At 32.3% G+C, this 19,564-nt stretch overlaps 2 protein-coding genes across 4 annotated transcripts in view; one reads left to right on the forward strand and one right to left on the reverse strand.

Annotated features, from left to right (window-relative positions):
* The window catches only part of LOC134687157 (DNA helicase B-like), a 35,399-nt gene extending 31,126 nt beyond the window's left edge, over nucleotides 1-4,273 (reverse strand). Inside the window, exon 1 of one of the 2 annotated variants that reach the window (XM_063547200.1) lies at nucleotides 4,163-4,273. The gene's annotated coding sequence lies outside the window, so the exon portion shown is untranslated. The remainder of the gene's footprint in view (nucleotides 1-4,162) is intronic. The other variant, XM_063547201.1, reaches the window with a different exon arrangement.
* Nucleotides 4,274-4,411: 138 nt separating this feature from the next.
* On the forward strand, nucleotides 4,412-17,292 carry LOC134687158 (cilia- and flagella-associated protein 298-like). 2 transcript variants are annotated; one of them, XM_063547202.1, is made up of 8 exons: nucleotides 4,412-4,517; nucleotides 7,009-7,192; nucleotides 8,067-8,234; nucleotides 9,229-9,296; nucleotides 9,579-9,737; nucleotides 10,395-10,526; nucleotides 14,217-14,312; nucleotides 15,233-17,292. In XM_063547202.1, exons 2-8 carry the CDS (start codon nucleotides 7,054-7,056, stop codon nucleotides 15,341-15,343), a joined length of 873 nt encoding a protein of 290 aa, XP_063403272.1. In that variant the 5' UTR covers nucleotides 4,412-4,517; nucleotides 7,009-7,053; the 3' UTR covers nucleotides 15,344-17,292. The 2 variants fall into 2 exon arrangements, with proteins under 2 accessions (XP_063403272.1, XP_063403273.1); XM_063547203.1 differs by lacking the exon at nucleotides 4,412-4,517 and adding an exon at nucleotides 4,776-4,852.
* Nucleotides 17,293-19,564: the final 2,272 nt, after the last annotated feature.

Below are 19,564 nucleotides of genomic sequence, written 5' to 3' on the forward strand. Positions count from 1 at the left end.
TAAATTGTACATTTTCTTTTTCACTGATTTTGACGTTACACATCATAACCGTAAATTATTTCCAATTTGAAGTTTTCAGTTCCTGAAAGCGAAAATGAGCAGTCCGCGCCTGAAGGTAGGAATTATAGTCAAATCGGCACTTGGTCAAATCGGCACCCAGTATAGTCAAATCGGCACCTAGATAAATTGGCACCTGGTTAAATCGGCACTTGATGTAGTCAATTCGGCACCCATGTTAAATCTGTTTAATAATATGTTGTGTACAAGATGTAACTTTGTACAAATTATAATTTGTACAGGGTTTTTGTACAATTTGTACGAGTTATAAGTTTTTTGACACACATTTTCTTACACCAGGTGATACAAGTTTATCTTTAAAAATGTTCTAGTTCAATCTTTAAATTCAAATTTATATACTTTAACCTAACATTTCGTGCTATTATCCTTGTCCTCACAATGGAAATGAGGATACCTGAATGGCTTAAATTCTAATTTTAATTTTCTCCTGATACCATATATCCATAAAATATCTTTTTGTTGTCTAATAATGTTTTTGTATTAATTCTCACTATTAGATTGTATTATATAATTGTGAATTCAAAATATGACAGAAATATGCAAACAAAAGCCGGTGTTACATTGTGTTTTCACTATGTACTTGATTAAAGCAAGGAGGTTATATTAGTCTAATATAACCTCCTTGATTAAAGTTATTAATTAATTGAAAAGAAAATTTATCAAAACATCAGTCACATGTTGAGAACACATTGAATGATTAACTTTTGTATTTTTACTGTTTGATGCTTTTTAACATGTAATGCATGATAAAATCCAAAAATCCAAAATAGAGGCTCCCACAGGGAGCTGGTTTTTTTTTTTTTTTTTTAAGCCATCAAGAGATGGCCGTCTGAAAGTGGGAAGTTCTTGCTCTATTGAAGTTCGTGTTGTCGGCTCTAGATTTATTTTTGTACAGTGTGTCATTCCCAAAAAATGGGTACAATTACAAAAATACAGTGTCGCCGGCAAATAACCACAGAATGCAAGCTTAACATATGTCACAGATAATCTTTTTCTTGTTCTTAGTGATTAATATGTATACTAAAATAAAATTATATTCTTTTGTAATGTAAATCGTAAATATATTTGTGTGATTTTCTATTCAAAATACGGAAATCACACGAATTCCGAATGTCGCCAAGAAAAACTCCAAATATCGGTGTGAATTAATATACTTTATTATATCTAAATCATGATTAGATTTGCACTTTTTATTTGATACAATATTGATTTTTATCCACAAAAATATTTTAGAATCAAAAGTTATAATATACACTTTGATTTACCCATTAAACCAATGTCGCCGATAAACGTATAACCTAACGTTACGTATCTTTAGGTACCGTCAAAACATATTTATATGATTGGAAATCATGCCCAAAGTGACTTTAAGCAAAGTTGATACATCAAATTTTAAAATCCTGCCCTTAAGGTTTCACTAAAGTCAAAAACAGCGCTTATGTAATTTTTGATGGGACTCCCCAATTTTTACACAGTTGTTAGTGTGTCTTGTGTGTATGGGTAAATTTTCTTTAAAAAGACCAACTCTGTTCGAAAAGTGGGGAGTATACTGTTTTACCTCTGTTCGTCCATCTGTCCATCCGTCAGTTCGTCCGTCCACCCCATGAATATTTTTGTTGCATCTTTTTACATGCGAGCTAAGTTGAACATTCTCATCATATTTTTCTCAGAAACTACAATACAATGATTTCTGAAATTTAGTTTCAGGGTTTATATAAGTCAGTTATACTGTGTGATGCTTTTTTAGATTCACATCTCAACAATTTCCCGTTTGTTACCGAAATATTTGGGCGGGTGTATCATCAGTATCTCGCACCATCACTTGTTGGTTTTGATTTATATGCTCTTTATAGACCCTGTTAATTGGAAAATGAAATATTCTTTTCTGTTCTATTCTATATACAGATTTCGAATTGAGTATATAGAAAATATTCGAACTACCTTAGTCTTATATATTATACAGAGTTATTTCTTAAAATATGTTATTACATAAACGTAATGATACAGACAGACAAATTTTTTTTTACCCTGATATCCTGATACTCGTCTTGGTAAGTATAGGACTTACGGGTTGTCGGAGCAATGGGTTGTCGGACTATTGGGTTGTCGGACAAATGGGTTGTCGGACCAATGGGCTGTCGGTCCGAGATCTCTGCTTGATCAAGATTCGTTACTATCAGAGCTCCATCTGCCTCTACATCACCCTATGTTGGTGGTATGCCTGTATTGTTTCCAAGAAATCTATGTACATGTATTAATCAGAACGAGAAGAGCGTAGAAAGGTCTTGTAAAGCGTAGTGAGGTCGCAGAATAACTGCGTAGTGAAAACGTGGTATAATCGTAGCGGGATCGTTGTTGAAGCGTAATGTGGACGTGGTAGCATCGTGAAAGCAACGAAAATGTACATTTTCATGCCGCTCATACCACGACCTCACCACGATCTGATTTATTTTAGATCATGGTGAGCGTAGTGCGATCGTGGTCTAGTGGGACTGGGGCTTAAACAATTAGGAAAAACGAAATAAATCTTTGATCCGTTCTCAAGTTTCGGTACCACGATTTTCCGAGAAATACGAGAAAAACGTAATATCCCGAAAACAAGATTAAATATCCAGAGAACAAGATTTTTAATTGTGATATAGGTGTTTTTTTTGCTTAAATTAGTGTAACAGCATACAATGATTAAGGTTTGTGGCGTACATAATTAATAAAAGTACACGCAATCTTCAGAAAATCAATTTTTATGTCTTGTTACTTATATGCAAATTCCTTGTTGAAAACAATATGGCGGACGTTATAATTTTGTAAGGTCAATGCCGCGGAGTTTAACTTTTAGATGATTGACGATGATTGAAGAAATTTATAGTGAAAGCATTCAAAGTCACTATTGTCATGGATAAATACTGGTCCGAGAAAAATGGGGTGCTCTGAAGTTGATTCCATATTAACTGCAGTTTGTTTAATGCATAAATTAAGGATTTTGCATACAAGACATGTACAAATCAAATTTTTGACCTGAAATTGCATTTTATTGAATAAAAACGAGTAATATCTCTTAATAGTATTCTTTATTATTATAAAAAGTAGTAAAAACACAATAAAAACACCTATAACACAATTAAAAATCTTGTTCTCGGGATATTTAATCTTGTTTTCGGGATATTACGTTTTTCTCGGGAAATCGTGGTACCCCTCAAGTTTTCATCTGGATACCTCATGGGACGGTACGACAGATTGAAGTACGGACGGATATCCAACCATCATGCCATGTAAAACTTCTCTACTGGGTGTATTGGGGTATAATACAGTAGACACAATTGTGACTGAGATGGCTGGAAAAACAGTATGGCTGACCATGGTTGGTGGGACCAACAGTCAGCAGTTTATGTTTAATAACAGACATGTGATTTGGGCATTTTATTTTATCAGATCGGTCCGATGACGCCAGCCGATTGTTCATCCCGATCTAGTTCTACTTGCAGGAAGAACGTACAGTCATCGGGGAAGGGGAATAACCGAAGTGGCGACAAAGGACCACCAAGGAAAACATCGCACCAAAAATGGCAAGGTCGTTTTTTCAAAAATTTACAGGTCGCAGGTCGTTTTTAGAAGGCCTTCAGGTCGGAAGTCGCCTCTAAAAAGCCCGGCGGTCGCAGGTCATTTTTGACCCTGTGGGAGCCTCAAAATAGATCATGATTGAATTTATACATTTTTTTAATTATTTATATATATCTGGGACTATTATGCTAGTATACTTAAATTACTAACTTAGCATAATAGTCCCAGTACCATATATATATCAAATATTATTGGATGCCGAATTGACTTTAAATAGGTGCCGATTTGACTAGATGCCGATTTAACCAGGTGCCGATTTGACTTTTTCTATCGGTGCCGATTTGACTTGTACCCATTTATGTTGGGGATTTTACCAGGTGACGAAGTATCTTAAAATTCATTGTATATGGGTAGTGCTTCAAAGTTAATTTTCTAAAGGCGGCTAGTTAAATTATTTATCGTCCACATACTGCTTGGCTAAACTAATGTTACTCTAAAGACAAGATGATAATGATCAAATGGTTACTGCTTTTATCAATGTCGAAGTACTGTGAGAAGTGTCATTTTCTCCAATATTGCTCTGACAAACTTTTCTCAGTCAGGTTTCTTACTTTCAATTTTCACCGGAAGTTTACAACTGCTGCACTGTTTTAAAATATAAATTAAAAAAATATATATGAAATAATTCAATACTTAAAAAATAAAACTGCTCTTAAATAATTAAGTTATTTATTTGAATAAAAAATAAGTAAATTTGTTACGTTATGATCCATAGAAACGGAAGAACCGTTAGCGCGATCCTGTAATGTTTACATCTGGCAACGTGCTTGTTTGGATCTGTTTCTGTCCAGAAAATTCTATGCAGTTTTGAGAATCGTTTGGTAAGTTTGAATATTTTTTTTTTGATAAAGATAGAATTGAAACACTTAAATTAGTCACTATAAATTAGAGCTGCCTAAGAAACACCATAAAATTAAATGTGTCATTGAGTACATGTAGATAAAAATCAGCTTTGACTCTAATTTGAGACTACTATAACACAGTGTTAAAGTAGTCTCAGCTCTAATGAAAAATGAAAAAAAAACCAGCATTATTTATTCTTTACAATTGTAATATTTGATTATATTCGTCTCTTGCAGTCATGTGTTTTTTGTGCTGTAGATTTAAGAATATACCTGACGACTATTTGGAAATCTGCTGATTATATGCTTGAACCGTAAATATATGCTCTTCTTGAACTTTTGACATAATACAACATTCACTTTTTCTTTGGGGCGTCATATATTTTCTATTGTGATGTCAAAATTTTACAGAAACCTTTGTGATGTCTGATAATGGCAACAATACACCTTATCGCTATTTAGTCCACTCCGGGAAAAACAGTCATTTATACAACTTCCTGTTTGGGTCAAGCGGCCGAAAGAGGTTTTTCAGTAGAGAGCTGAGAGAGGAAAAACTTTAGAAAGTGATCATCAAGAAACTTTAATAGAGTATGATCCACTTTTTTCGAAATTAAAATTTAATTTAAAAAATATTTTGTTTGAAGTATTAAACAGTAGTTTAAATAGGTCTCATTTAAAAGTATCGTGGTGCATGGTGAATTGTTTAAACAGGGTCCCAGTTAGCTTCAACTGGATGAAAGAGTTGTGTAATTTAAGAACTTATCCGGAATGGGATAAAAAGCGATTAGGTGTATAGCTATAAGGTATTAAATAAGAAGATGTGGCAGGGTTCTCGCTAAGGCTAGTCCATGACAGGGCTTCCAAAAATTTTCTGAGCCAGCCGGACATTTTATATCTGATCCGAATTTCAAAGTCACAAAAGGCAATTATGGTAATCAGATGGCCATCCCAATGATTGACATTAAATTAAAATCGAAATTAAACTTTACTTTGATATGAATTTGATGTTCTGACATAAACTGTTAAAATTGGCATTGCATCATTCACAGTGTGCACATCAACGTGCTCAAATCTGCATTAGACTCTTTATTTGTGCAAAATGAAGTTGTCTAGAACTTTATTTTCGTTTTTAAAGTCACATTTTTCAAAACTGGATGTTGACTTGACAATGGTAAAACATGGACCATAAACGGATACGTAAAATCCGTGTACGTTAACATAGAACTACTGAGCGAAGAAGCTCTTTCCAAGTTATTTCTTCAACAAAATACTTGAAATGAACGTTAGATACAGGTATCCTAGCAGGTATCAATGATACTTTTAGCATTTTTGAAGAAATGTAGGATGCAAAATTGAATTTCCTACCTGTGCACATGCGCACACGTGTTCTTGTTCATACAACGTAGTGCCGACGATTTTTCATTTAAAACCTTTTTAAATGATTTATCAAATCATGTTTAATATAAATGTATTTATTATATATTTTAAATCAATTAGATACAAGCTGCTGAAATGTACGAAAATAATTGGGAATGGACCGATTAATTTATACGATGTCCGGTACTACAAATAGTTTACCTGTCACCTGAACAGGTAGTTTTCAGCTGTCCAACAACTAATTAGCCTTGATTAAAATGAGAAAGTATTGAAGTAGGGGTTGTTTTGATAGTAATTAATCATCATGTCACTTTTATGACCGGAAATGTATGGCTGTTAAAGGCAAAATGTTGGGTCAAAAAGATCGTGAATTTATATGTTAAAATGACCGAAAAAGCCTTTGAAACTAAAATGTAGATGACCGTTTCATGCTTTGCCCAGCCGGTCTTTTACCGGACATTATACAAATGACCGGCATATATGACCGTTTTGGAAGCCTTGGTCCATGAGTCCTAAACTCATCAAAATCTGTCTGAACTCACCATTTTCAAAACTGGCGAGTCCACAGATGCATGAAGATTGAAATATCATCATTTTTTACCAAAAGTTTAAATGTAATCTGAATTTAATGTCATTTCAATGTACTATTTGACAATGGAGACTAAAATATTTCATCATATTGCAATAAATTATATTATTCATGTGTTGGACTCACCATGGCCAAAAATGATGAGTCCCTGGACTCGCCTTCAAAAATCCTTAGAGAGAACCCTGATGTGGTATGAATGCCTATGGTACAACTTTTCACAAGTAACCAAATGACACAGAAATTGACAGCTTTAGGTCACTGTATGGCCTTCAAATATTTGCAAAACCCATACCGCACAGTTAACTGCAAAAGGCCCAGAAAATGTATAATACACAAAGTCAAAATGTCAAATGAATTACAAAATTTCAAAAGTCTTATTGAGCCTTTGCAAACCCACATGATCAAATATCCATGAAAATGCAAGTTTTTCTCAATCCCTGAAAAATTGGTACACATGAAAATAAATGAATCCACATTGTCTTTGAAAAAAATAATTTATTATAGAATATACATCCATATACATCCTTGACTGAAGAAACAACATAGAGAATGGTAAAGTTACACATTAAGAAAGGAGATGAGAGCCAGTTTCTCTATGAAACAACAGTGGAGATGCCTGTAGATGATTTGGTAAAGGATGTTTCAGCCATATACAATGGCAGACTTAAAGTCCAGAGACTCTGTGCAGGTACAAGTATATGTATATAATTTTATTTTGGATGTAACAAGTCTTCTGATTTGCTGATAATGGTTTAACTAATAACTCGTAGACATACTTTTGTCGTGTGACTGACATCATGAATGTTTTTTCGTGATGTATTCTGGCTTAATATTGAATTTTGAATTAAATTATAAGGAATGACTAATATTTTTCTGTCTATTTGAAATAACATGAAAAATGTGGTCCACACTTTAAAATTTTAAACCGCTACTCAGGTTATTCAGTGTGCACAACATTTTTTTTATGTTATTTCTTTGTAGGATGAAATAATAATTCAGTCAAGCGTTAAACATGTTAAATAGACATCACAATCCAGTTTGACTTTTTTTTTGTTTGAAATTGTCACATGCTAGATATACCGGTATCTTTCATTTTCAGTATTTAGATTGGGGGTTTATTTTTTTACTGCATCAATACATGCAATAAAAGGGCACAAATTTTACAGGCAACATTATGCATTTTCATTGACAGCAGCAAACACAAATTTTTTATTATGCATATGCATTGTGTAGGATATTTTGATATGCACACTTTAGTGCCAGAATGTTAGTTGTGATGTCATTATATTATTTTAGATATAAAAATAAAAAAGAATATATTTTATAGGAGATGACTATGACTGCAAATAAGACGTTATCTACCGCAGTTCAAATAAAATGGATGTAAGCAATTTTAAACATGTTGAAATAGACGAATTTTATCTTAAATAACAGTTTTACAGACAGGTTTTGGCATAATATATATGAACCTTAGCCTTAGCCCAAATTTTTTTTTCACAGATGGCTTTGTATAAGGCATACAATTTATTGCACAATTATGATAACACTTCGTTATATTACAGAAATGGAAGAACTTGCCAAACATGGAGTTACGTTACCTCCAAACATGCAAGGTTTAACCGAGGAACAACTTGTGGAATTAAAACTTAAAGATGACTGGGGAGAGAAGTGTATACCAAGTGGAGGTTGGATAGAATTTAAAGACCCGCTGACAATTAGGAATGGAAAAGGTAGGGTATAGATATAAGAAGATGTGATTTGAATGCCAATGAGACAACTCTCTCATGCTAGTCACAATTTGTAAAAGAAAAACCATTATTAAGTACCTTCAACATAGAGCCGTGGTTCACACAGAACAGCAAGCTATAAAGGGCCCCAAAAATACATGTTTAAAACCATTCAAACAGGAAATCAAACGCTTTAATCTATATGAAAAATGAGAGAAGTGAAACATTTATGAACCATATCAACAAACAACAACTACTGAAAATTAAATATCAGATATATTTATGTGGTCAAAATTTTATTACTTGTACATTTGTACATATAACTAGCTAAAAACAAATCATAACTCTGTGAAATTTTGTAACCAGCTGCATGTGAGCATTCCTTTCCATTTGATGCCTTCTTAGATTCTGATTTAATTCATTGCTCAGCAAATACAAAATTACTATGAACTCATACATGTATTCTTACACAATTTGGCCATTTATGAAATTTTTCCCACAATTTCTGAGGCTTTATGAATTTTGAAAGCAAGGGACATGTGATCATACTTTATCATGTGATTATTTTCACATCCATTGATCATCAACTTCCTGTTTACCAAATATTATAACTGTAAACAGGGATTTCATTTGTGAGCAATAACATGTTTTTAAGTAAAGATATTAATTGCTTTATCTACAAAACAACAAAAATCTGAAAATTAGAGCTATGACCTCATGTTCATGTATTCATGACTGTTATAAAAACCAACAAACATCAGCATTTCTGCTATTTATATAATCAAATACAACAGATTTAAATTTTACAAACTAAAATATATTTGCCTGAAGAAAGCAGCAGCACATGTATGTCCATATTTGCAAAACATGTCCATTATTACAAAAATTGCATGGTAATGATAATTGGGAATTGTCAAAAATATTCTTGACCAGTTTCTTATCTTTAAACTTATAACGTATGTATGCCTTCATTAGAATATGATTTTAAATATTACAGCACCACAGAAGAACATGGCAGATTTGATAAACAAGACAATAAAAGAAGCCAAAGACATGATATCAAAGGTAATACACACAAAAAAAAGATAATTAAGATGAGGATAAAAACCAAATCTAATTTGTATGTTTGTGTATTTGCTGAAGCTTTATTGTTGGTCGGCTAGCATTTTTTTTAAAATTTTAACTGACTTTTGGATATTTCAAAAGATGCCAATAATTAATCAATCATTCAGAGGTTTCCAAAACATTTTTCTTTTTAGAAAACTGTTATTGTACAGTTCATTGTAATCAAAAGCTTTTTACTAATACAGAGTAATATTAACCTATTTCTCCCCTTGTGTATTTCAGAAAAAGGTGCAATCAGACGATTTAGTTACTCAAGCCACAGTCAAAGAAGCACTAGACATATTACGTGGTGCTATAATGATTGTATATCCAATGGGATTACCACCTCATGACAAAATCAAACAGGAGATTGAAAATGAAGAGGATTTGTCTGGAACACAGGTAAAACAACTTTTGTGCTATTTTCACAATTTCTGATCGGTAGAAAAAAAAAAAAATCTCCTCACTAGTGAAATATCTGTTTTTCGGAAAATGATGAGTCAAATTAATTATGACGTAAACATTTCTTGCTTTCTTCTGAATTTTCCTTTTGTCATGTCATGAAAAAAGGCAACCATGCCTGATGATGTCGCATATATTGTATCATGTCGTTGATGTTGTTGTCCAAAGACATTTGGTTTTCGTACAATAACTTTCGTATAAGTAAATAGAAATCTATGAAATTTAAACACAAGGTTTATGACCACAAAAGGAAAGTTAAAATTGATTTTGGGGGTTATGGTCCCAACAGTTTGACTAAATCTTAGGATAGCACAAAAGTGGGGCTTAAAAGTGGCGTTAAAACACCAAGAATTAATCTGCAAATGTCAAACATAGCTAATGAGAAGAGAAAATGAGACCCACAAGATAAAATAACAAGAGATCCCCCGAAGTTAAAGGAATGAAGTGAATTCTTTTTCAGTCTTATTAAAATATTAATTGAACAATTTTAAGTTTACACAATTTTTCAAAGAACTATTTTCTGTTGATGAACAATTATTTCATATTTCTTCTTTACATATATGTTAAATTTAAGAGTATTTGTTGTGTTTCTTATAGGCTTCTTTAGACGTAATTGAAGAGGAAAACGCATCAATTTGGTTCTCAGGAAAAGAAATGTTAAGAGGAAAGAAACTGAAAGATTTTGCTGGAAAGAATGAAAAGACAAAAATTATAGCAAAAATTCAAAAGGTAAGAAGACAAGGCTAAAGTAACAATAGTTTGGTTTTCTTATTAACCTGAACCAGTAATGAAATGCTTACTATTTTCAGTTGTTGAAAAGTGATTATCAGATAAAATTCCAAAAATGAAGTGTGGTAAGGCCTAAAATAAAATATTGTTTGTTTCCCCAATCCTGACTGTCCCTGCAAAATTGGTGCTACTCATAAAATATTATTGTCAAAACTAGCCAAATATTGTTTTATTTGTTTTGGATTTTCAGGCTTGACGGATTGTCCAATAAAGTTCAAGCTTTTTGGAAAAGTAAAATTATTTGCCCACCTATCTACCAACACCAGGGTCAGGATTGGGGAAACAATATTTTAATTTAGGCCTAATTGATGTCCAACAATGTTAAAAGGTATACAACTGAAAGAACAAATATAGTATGATTCACTCAGAGACATACTCAACAATATAGTATGATTCACTGAGAGACATACTCAACAATATAGTATGATTCACTGGAGACATACTCCACAATATAGTATGATTCACTGGGTACATACTCCACAATATAGTATGATTCACTGGGTACATATTCCACAATATAGTATGATTCACTGGGTACATACTCAACAATATAGTATGATTCACTGGGTACATACTCCACAATATAGTATGATTCACTGAATACATACTCTACAATATAGTATGATTCACTGAATACATACTCCACAATATAGTATGATTCACTGAGAGACATACTCAACAATATAGTATGATTCACTGGATACATACTCAACAATATAGTATGATTCACTGGATACATACTCCACAATATAGTATGATTCACTGAGAGACATACTCAACAATATAGTATGATTCACTGGATACATACTCAACAATATAGTATGATTCACTGGGTACATACTCAACAATATAGTATGATTCACTGAATACATACTCCACAATATAGTATGATTCACTGAGAGACATACTCAACAATATAGTATGATTCACTGGATACATACTCCACAATATAGTATGATTCACTGGGTACATACTCCACAATATAGTATGATTCACTGGGTACATACTCCACAATATAGTATGATTCACTGGGAACATATTTTACAATATAGTATGATTCACTGGGTACATACTCCACAATATAGTATGATTCACTGGGTACATACTCCACAATATAGTATGATTCACTGAATACATACTCTACAATATAGTATGATTCACTGAATACATACTCCACAATATAGTATGATTCACTGAATACATACTCCACAATATAGTATGATTCACTGGGTACATACTCCACAATATAGTATGATTCACTGAATACATACTCAACAATATAGTATGATTCACTGGGTAAATACTCAACAATATAGTATGATTCACTGAGAGACATACTCAACAATATAGTATGATTCACTGGATACATACTCCACAATATAGTATGATTCACTAAGAGACATACTCAACAATATAGTATGCGTCACTGGATACATACTCCACGATATAGTATGATTCACTGGATACATACTCCACAATATAGTATGATTCACTGGATACATACTCAACAAAAAAGTATGATTCACTGGGTACATACTCCACAATATAGTATGATTCACTAAGAGACATACTCAACAATATAGTATGCGTCACTGGATACATACTCCACGATATAGTATGATTCACTGGATACATACTCCACAATATAGTATGATTCACTGGGTAAATACTCAACAATATAGTATGATTCACTGAGAGACATACTCAACAATATAGTATGATTCACTGGATACATACTCAACAATATAGTATGATTCACTGAATACATACTCAACAATATAGTATGATTCACTGGGTAAATACTCAACAATATAGTATGATTCACTGAGAGACATACTCAACAATATAGTATGATTCACTGGATACATACTCCGCAATATAGTATGATTCACTAAGAGACATACTCAACAATATAGTATGCGTCACTGGATACATACTCCACGATATAGTATGATTCACTGGATACATACTCCACAATATAGTATGATTCACTGGATACATACTCAACAAAAAAGTATGATTCACTGGGTACATACTCCACAATATAGTATGATTCACTAAGAGACATACTCAACAATATAGTATGCGTCACTGGATACATACTCCACGATATAGTATGATTCACTGGATACATACTCCACAATATAGTATGATTCACTGGATACATACTCAACAAAAAAGTATGATTCACTGGATACATACTCCACGATATAGTATGATTCACTGGATACATACTCCACAATATAGTATGATTCACTGAGAGACATACTCAACAATATAGTATGATTCACTGGATACATACTCCACAATATAGTATGATTCACTAAGAGACATACTCAACAATATAGTATGCGTCACTGGATACATACTCCACGATATAGTATGATTCACTGGATACATACTCCACAATATAGTATGATTCACTGGATACATACTCAACAAAAAAGTATGATTCACTGGGTACATACTCCACAATATAGTATGATTCACTAAGAGACATACTCAACAATATAGTATGCGTCACTGGATACATACTCCACGATATAGTATGATTCACTGGATACATACTCAACAATATAGTATGCGTCACTGGATACATACTCCACGATATAGTATGATTCACTGGATACATACTCCACGATATAGTATGATTCACTGGATACATACTCCACGATATAGTATGATTCACTGGATACATACTCCACGATATAGTATGCGTCACTGGATACATACTCCACGATATAGTATGATTCACTGGATACATACTCAACAATATAGTATGCGTCACTGGATACATACTCCACGATATAGTATGATTCACTGGATACATACTCCACGATATAGTATGCGTCACTGGATACATACTCCACAATATAGTATGATTCACTAAGAGACATACTCAACAATATAGTATGCGTCACTGGATACATACTCCACGATATAGTATGATTCACTGGATACATACTCCACGATATAGTATGCGTCACTGGATACATACTCCACGATATAGTATGATTCACTGGATACATACTCCACGATATAGTATGCGTCACTGGATACATACTCCACGATATAGTATGATTCACTGGATACATACTCCACGATATAGTATGCGTCACTGGATACATACTCCACGATATAGTATGATTCACTGGATACATACTCCACGATATAGTATGCGTCACTGGATACATACTCCACAATATAGTATGATTCACTGGATACATACTCCACGATATAGTATGCGTCACTGGATACATACTCCACGATATAGTATGATTCACTGGATACATACTCCACGATATAGTATGCGTCACTGGATACATACTCAACAATATTGTTTTAATCATTAGGTTTATTCTATTTTGATTTCATTTACTTTTTACACTTTGTGTTTCTATTTTGTCATAGTTAATTTTTATTACTCTATTACAAAGATTTCAATGATAATTTGTTAAAAAAAAAATGAATTCCAAATTGTATTCAATACACATCTGTACGCTCTTCATAAAAAATATTATGATAAAATTAACAAACAATAATATAAGATTTGCTCAGAACTGAAGATGACATTGTTGTGAATAAAAATTTGCTGTTATTTCTTTAATTGTATGAATCTTATTTTTACAGAGAGGACAAGGAGCTCCTGGCAGGGAACCAGTTGTTAGTGAAGCTGAACAGAAACAAATGATGGCATATTACTATAAGAAACAGGAAGAAATGAAGGTTTGTATGATACAGAATCTAAAAAGTCCATTGACATTGATTTATGGTACTTAAATATTCTTATTGTTTTTAGGTCTGGATTTATTGCTCCCCTTTAATAAATTGATAAACATAATTTTGTGTTTATGAATATATATTACGATTGGGAACATTTTTTGTGGATTGAGGAAAAACTTTTGTGGATGTTTGTAAGATTTCATTGTTTTTTTAAAAAGATTGATTACAAGCCTATAGAAAATATGAACTCCATGGAACATTTTATTTGTGGTTTACCAAAAACACTGAATTCAATGAATTTGGTATCCAATGCAAGATAATGTTTCAATATTATATATATAATTTAATTTTGGATGTAGCACGTCTTCTGATTGGCTGACATTATTTTATTATCAGCCCATAGACATAATTAAGTCATGTGACCGAGATGTCATCAACGTTTTTTCATGGTTTTCTATGTTTTAAATTGGAATTTAGAATTAAATTATAAGAAATGACTGTAATATTTTTTCTGTCTATTCGAAATAACATAAAAAATGTGGTGCACACTTGAATCAGTGAACCAGTGTGCACCAAATTTTTTATGTTATATCTTAATAGACAGAAAAAATATTACAGTCATACCTTAAATAGAGAGATATTAGAAGATGTAGTATGAGTGCCAATGAGACAACTTTCCCTCCAAGTCACAATTTGTAAAAGTAAACCATTATAGGTCAAAGTACAGTCTTCAACATAGAGCTTTGGCTCACAAGGAAAAAGCAAGATAAAAGGGCCCCCAAAATAACTAGTGTAAAACCATTGAATATAATACATGTATTTCAATAAAACTATTACTGACATTTATTAATTTACAATTTAGTTTGTTCATAATTATTTTTTCATTTCACATCAAACTTAATGGTTTTTATTTAACATTACAGAAACTTGATGCAGAAAGTGAGGAGGCTTACTTAGATTCAGATTGGGCTGACAATGCAGCACTTAAGAGAAACTTCCACGGACTCAATAACATCAAATGGGGACCGAAATAGGGCTGTAATGTTTATGACAACCATCCATGTGTTCAAAATAACTAAGGAAGATGTATCTGTGCTACATATACTTCTGTATGAAATTTATCATATGTACTGGCTCTGTTTCTAAGATAATATTATATACATTAATGAATTTACCAAGCTAAATGTTACACCAAACAGTATATTATGATGTTTAAAATCTTTGTGAAAGGTTTACTGAAGCTAATTTTTGGATTAAGTCGAGTTAAAAAACCCAGAAATATGTGAAAATAAAACCATGCTAACCTGTTTGGCCTTTGAATGGACAAAAAATGATCTTCTAAAGGCTAATAAAATTTATACAATGTTTCCCCAATATAAATGTTTCATATATGAAGTGTTAAATGAAGGTAATAGACATTTCAATACTCTTTAAATATCTTAACACTTCACTGTTCAAGTTGTGTTAACTGGTTATTTAATGTTGACCTTGAAGAGAAATATATCAGCAGCATTGATGCCTAGACTGAATACCAAATGATATTTGGTTTTCTCCAGATTCTTCAAGAGAACAGTTTTGCTTCAGTTTGTATCCTTTGAAACATTGCTACGACCAGTGATGCCATTCATTATAAAATGTACCAGTATATCTTTGAGATAATCTTATTTGGTGCATTTGTTTACGAATGAATATATTTTTAATGCTGGCCTTTAAAAAAGGTTTACATTGGACATTTTTATCAAACAATTAGAATTTGTTTTCATCAGATTATCATTATGTTTTTCATTAATGTGTAATATTCATTAGACAAACACATCACTGCTTTTAAGATATGATCAGCAAAACATGTTCATGATTCATTATGTATTAACAGGTCAATGTCTTAGCAAGGAGGTTATATTAGAAGGAGAGAGGACGAAAGACGATAATTACACATAAAATGTTACCGACTTTTCTGTAAGTGGGTGTTAATTAGTTGGGATTGACTCTGTCACAGAGAGAGATTTTGTCATAATTACATACCCGAGTAAGAACGGAAACACCCGAGGTGTCATAAACTGGGATATATACAATTATTGAAATGTTAATTTTTTGTGATATTTTTTATTAAGTAATTAAAAATTAAAATGTTATGTTAAAAGTAAACTTATTACCAATAGAAATAAAACGAATATCGGTCTCATTGCCGTCAATGTTAATATCAACAGTCATAACAGAAAGTCACTTTGACGTTGTTTCCGATAAATTTCTCTATGTTTCAATTGCAAATTTTCCTTCCGGTCGTTACCGGTCACCGTAGCTAAAGTACTTTGCATATTCGTATATTTTCTATGATTATTACCTGCCAATTCTCATAAGCAGGAATTGACCGGTGAAGCGAAAATCTTTGTTTAAAGCAATGTAGTGTTGAATAAAAATCGCTCACTAACTTTCCTTTAAACCCTCATAACTTTGTCATTTCTTTATCTTTTTTCACCGTAGACAGACGGTTGATTTTGAAATTGCCCGTCAAATCTTTTTCCAAATCATAAACACCTATGCACTGCACTGTAACTAAAAATACACCTGAACTTTAATGACCCAGTCACTGATAACAATCACGTGACACATGCGATTTATCTAATAGTCCGAACTACTCGCGGTAACAGCCCGGTACATCAGAGGGCCATGTCAAGTGGGTGATAAACATGTCGGTTTCTTTATAATTTTATCATTTTTCTCTGATCGAACTGCTATCCTGGGGATGCTAATTTTGTATCAAGCAGAGTGTTCACTCTCCTTCTATATAACCTCCTTGGTCTTTGTGAAAATTCTTATTGAGCTCAATGAGTTTGACATTATGTGAAACTAATTATATTTTTAAATAAGTGTTCTTCATATTTGTTCTGCATTATTTATTTATTGTATTGTAAAATTAAATTATTAATGATGTATTTCTTATATTAATGAATGAATTTGATTAAATTAAAATAAACTGTATTTATATGGATGTTTTTTCCTTTTTTCATTTTCTTGTAAAGTTATTGTCATTGACCTCATTTTCATGGTTCAGCGACTGCTTGAATTTAAAAAAAAATCAATCTTGTGAATGTCTCAGTTATTATGAGTATTCAGGTTACTACATTTGGTACATGGATTCCTTGCAAGATCTTTGTGTCTTTCACATACTTGCCAACTGTCACTATTTGCGGGGGATTTCCCCCATGGAGGCTCCCAAATTGATTTTTTTAAAGAGCAATTATGTCCACAATTTTAACAAAACAATTAATTTTACAATGAATTGAGGCTTATAAAAGTATGAAGAAGCCAAAAAACCTCATTACACTGTATTTGAAGGCCTCCTTGAAGGTTTTTTTAGGAGTATGACAGCCATCTTGCAGGTAAAACCCCCATGGGCATTTTGAAAACTTGGCAGGTATGCTTTCAGATAGGGTTCACTTGACCTTGATCTCATTTCATGGATCATTGAACAAGATTCTGTAAGCAAAATAGGCCAACTATGTTTGTTGTATGGGAAGATTTTAAGGTGTACATGTCTGATTGGCAGGTTTCATCTGACCTTGATCTCATTTTCATATGGTTCATTGAAAGATGTTTAGTTTTTTTGGTTTGGTCTCTTTCTATTTGACTATAAGTATTAGGACCTATAGAATGAATGTCACATCAACAGGTCTATTTAGCTTGGTTCATCTGACCTTGACCTCATTTTCATGGACTATTTATAGGTTAGACAATACTTGGTCATGTTTTATGAAGATTTAAGCCCAAGGCGAAGCCGAGGGCTTAAATCTTCATAAAACATGACCAAGTATTGTCTGACCAATTTAGAACATATTCACACTTTTGAGTGACCTTACAAAACTATCCTTTCCAATTGTAATATTCAAACCTAAATACGAGTTCACTTTTATAATGAACTAAATATTAAACATAGGTAATTAATGATCATTTCAATGAATGAAATGAAATAGCACGGACATAATTTGTGAAGGATAAATTGTTTTATTTCTGCTTCAGGTAAATTTTAATACTCATATATCTTTACATTTTTTTTATTTTAAAAAGCAACACAATACTATATAAATCCCCTTTTTGGAATTTGATTTTTTTTATAGATATAAAACTCTCTGTATGCAAATTTGAATTCAGACCATTCAACATTAAATGCTTTTTTATTGATAAATATAAATGTATTGCCTTTCTCCGAAAACAACCCTTTGCTTTATATATCAGCAGTCTGGCATTGTGTTTTTTGAAGGAAAGAAAAATAATTCCCTCAAATGTAAGGTATACAAATTAAATAAATATCATTTTATTTATCCTTACCAATTTTGTTTGTGTATCCTATTATGTGTACCATGAGAAAATGCATGAAATTTTGCAAAATTCAAAATGTTTTTATTTTAATCTTGATCTTTCATCTTTAATCAGTAGGCTATTTTCCCAAGGAAAATGCCTTAGGGGATTGTACACTTCGTTAGTGCAGCTTTTAAGAGTTCACTTTCATAATTAACTGACAATGAAAAGTCATTCATGTATAGCATTTCATAGTGCATGGAAAACCATGTACTATGAAAATTAGAGGGCAAAAAACTGACTTTTCATTGGACGAGAAGGGGTGAGTATGTTCTAATTGTAGTAAAATCTTCATATACTGTGAATTCATTTATTTTCGTGGGTACCAATTTTTGTGGATTAAGAAAAACTTGCATATTCGTGGATATTTAATTTCAAGGTTTTGCTGAAGTCTGCATACAAACCTATAGAATAATTATCAATTGTTGAATATTTAATTTTGGGGTTTGACTGTGCCCACAAATCCACAAAAATTGGTATCCAACGAATAATAATGAATCCACAGTAAAAGGGTTTCAACATCTTACAATCATTCCATACACCAACAACTGTCATATCAAGTGTGGGCCCTTATTACTTTCATTGAACCTAAATAGATACTAGTATAGGAAGATGTGGTGTGTGTGCCAATGAGACAACTCTCCATTCAAATAACAATTAATAAAACTGAACCATTATTATAGGTCAATATACGGCCTTCAACACAGAGCCTTGGCTCAAATCGAACAACAAGCTATAAAGGGCCACAAAATTATGTTCTGTTTTAAAAAGACAGATTGTAAGTTTTCATAAGTATTATCAAATCAAGATGCATGAATATTGTACTAAAGAAAATTATCAAGCAGGTAAAGAAGCTTTTTAACTTCTATGCCAGATAAAACTATTTACCCAAAACAAGG

This window comes from Mytilus trossulus, chromosome 10 (genome assembly GCF_036588685.1).
Source record: "Mytilus trossulus isolate FHL-02 chromosome 10, PNRI_Mtr1.1.1.hap1, whole genome shotgun sequence".
Taxonomy (NCBI): Eukaryota; Metazoa; Mollusca; class Bivalvia; order Mytilida; family Mytilidae; genus Mytilus; species Mytilus trossulus.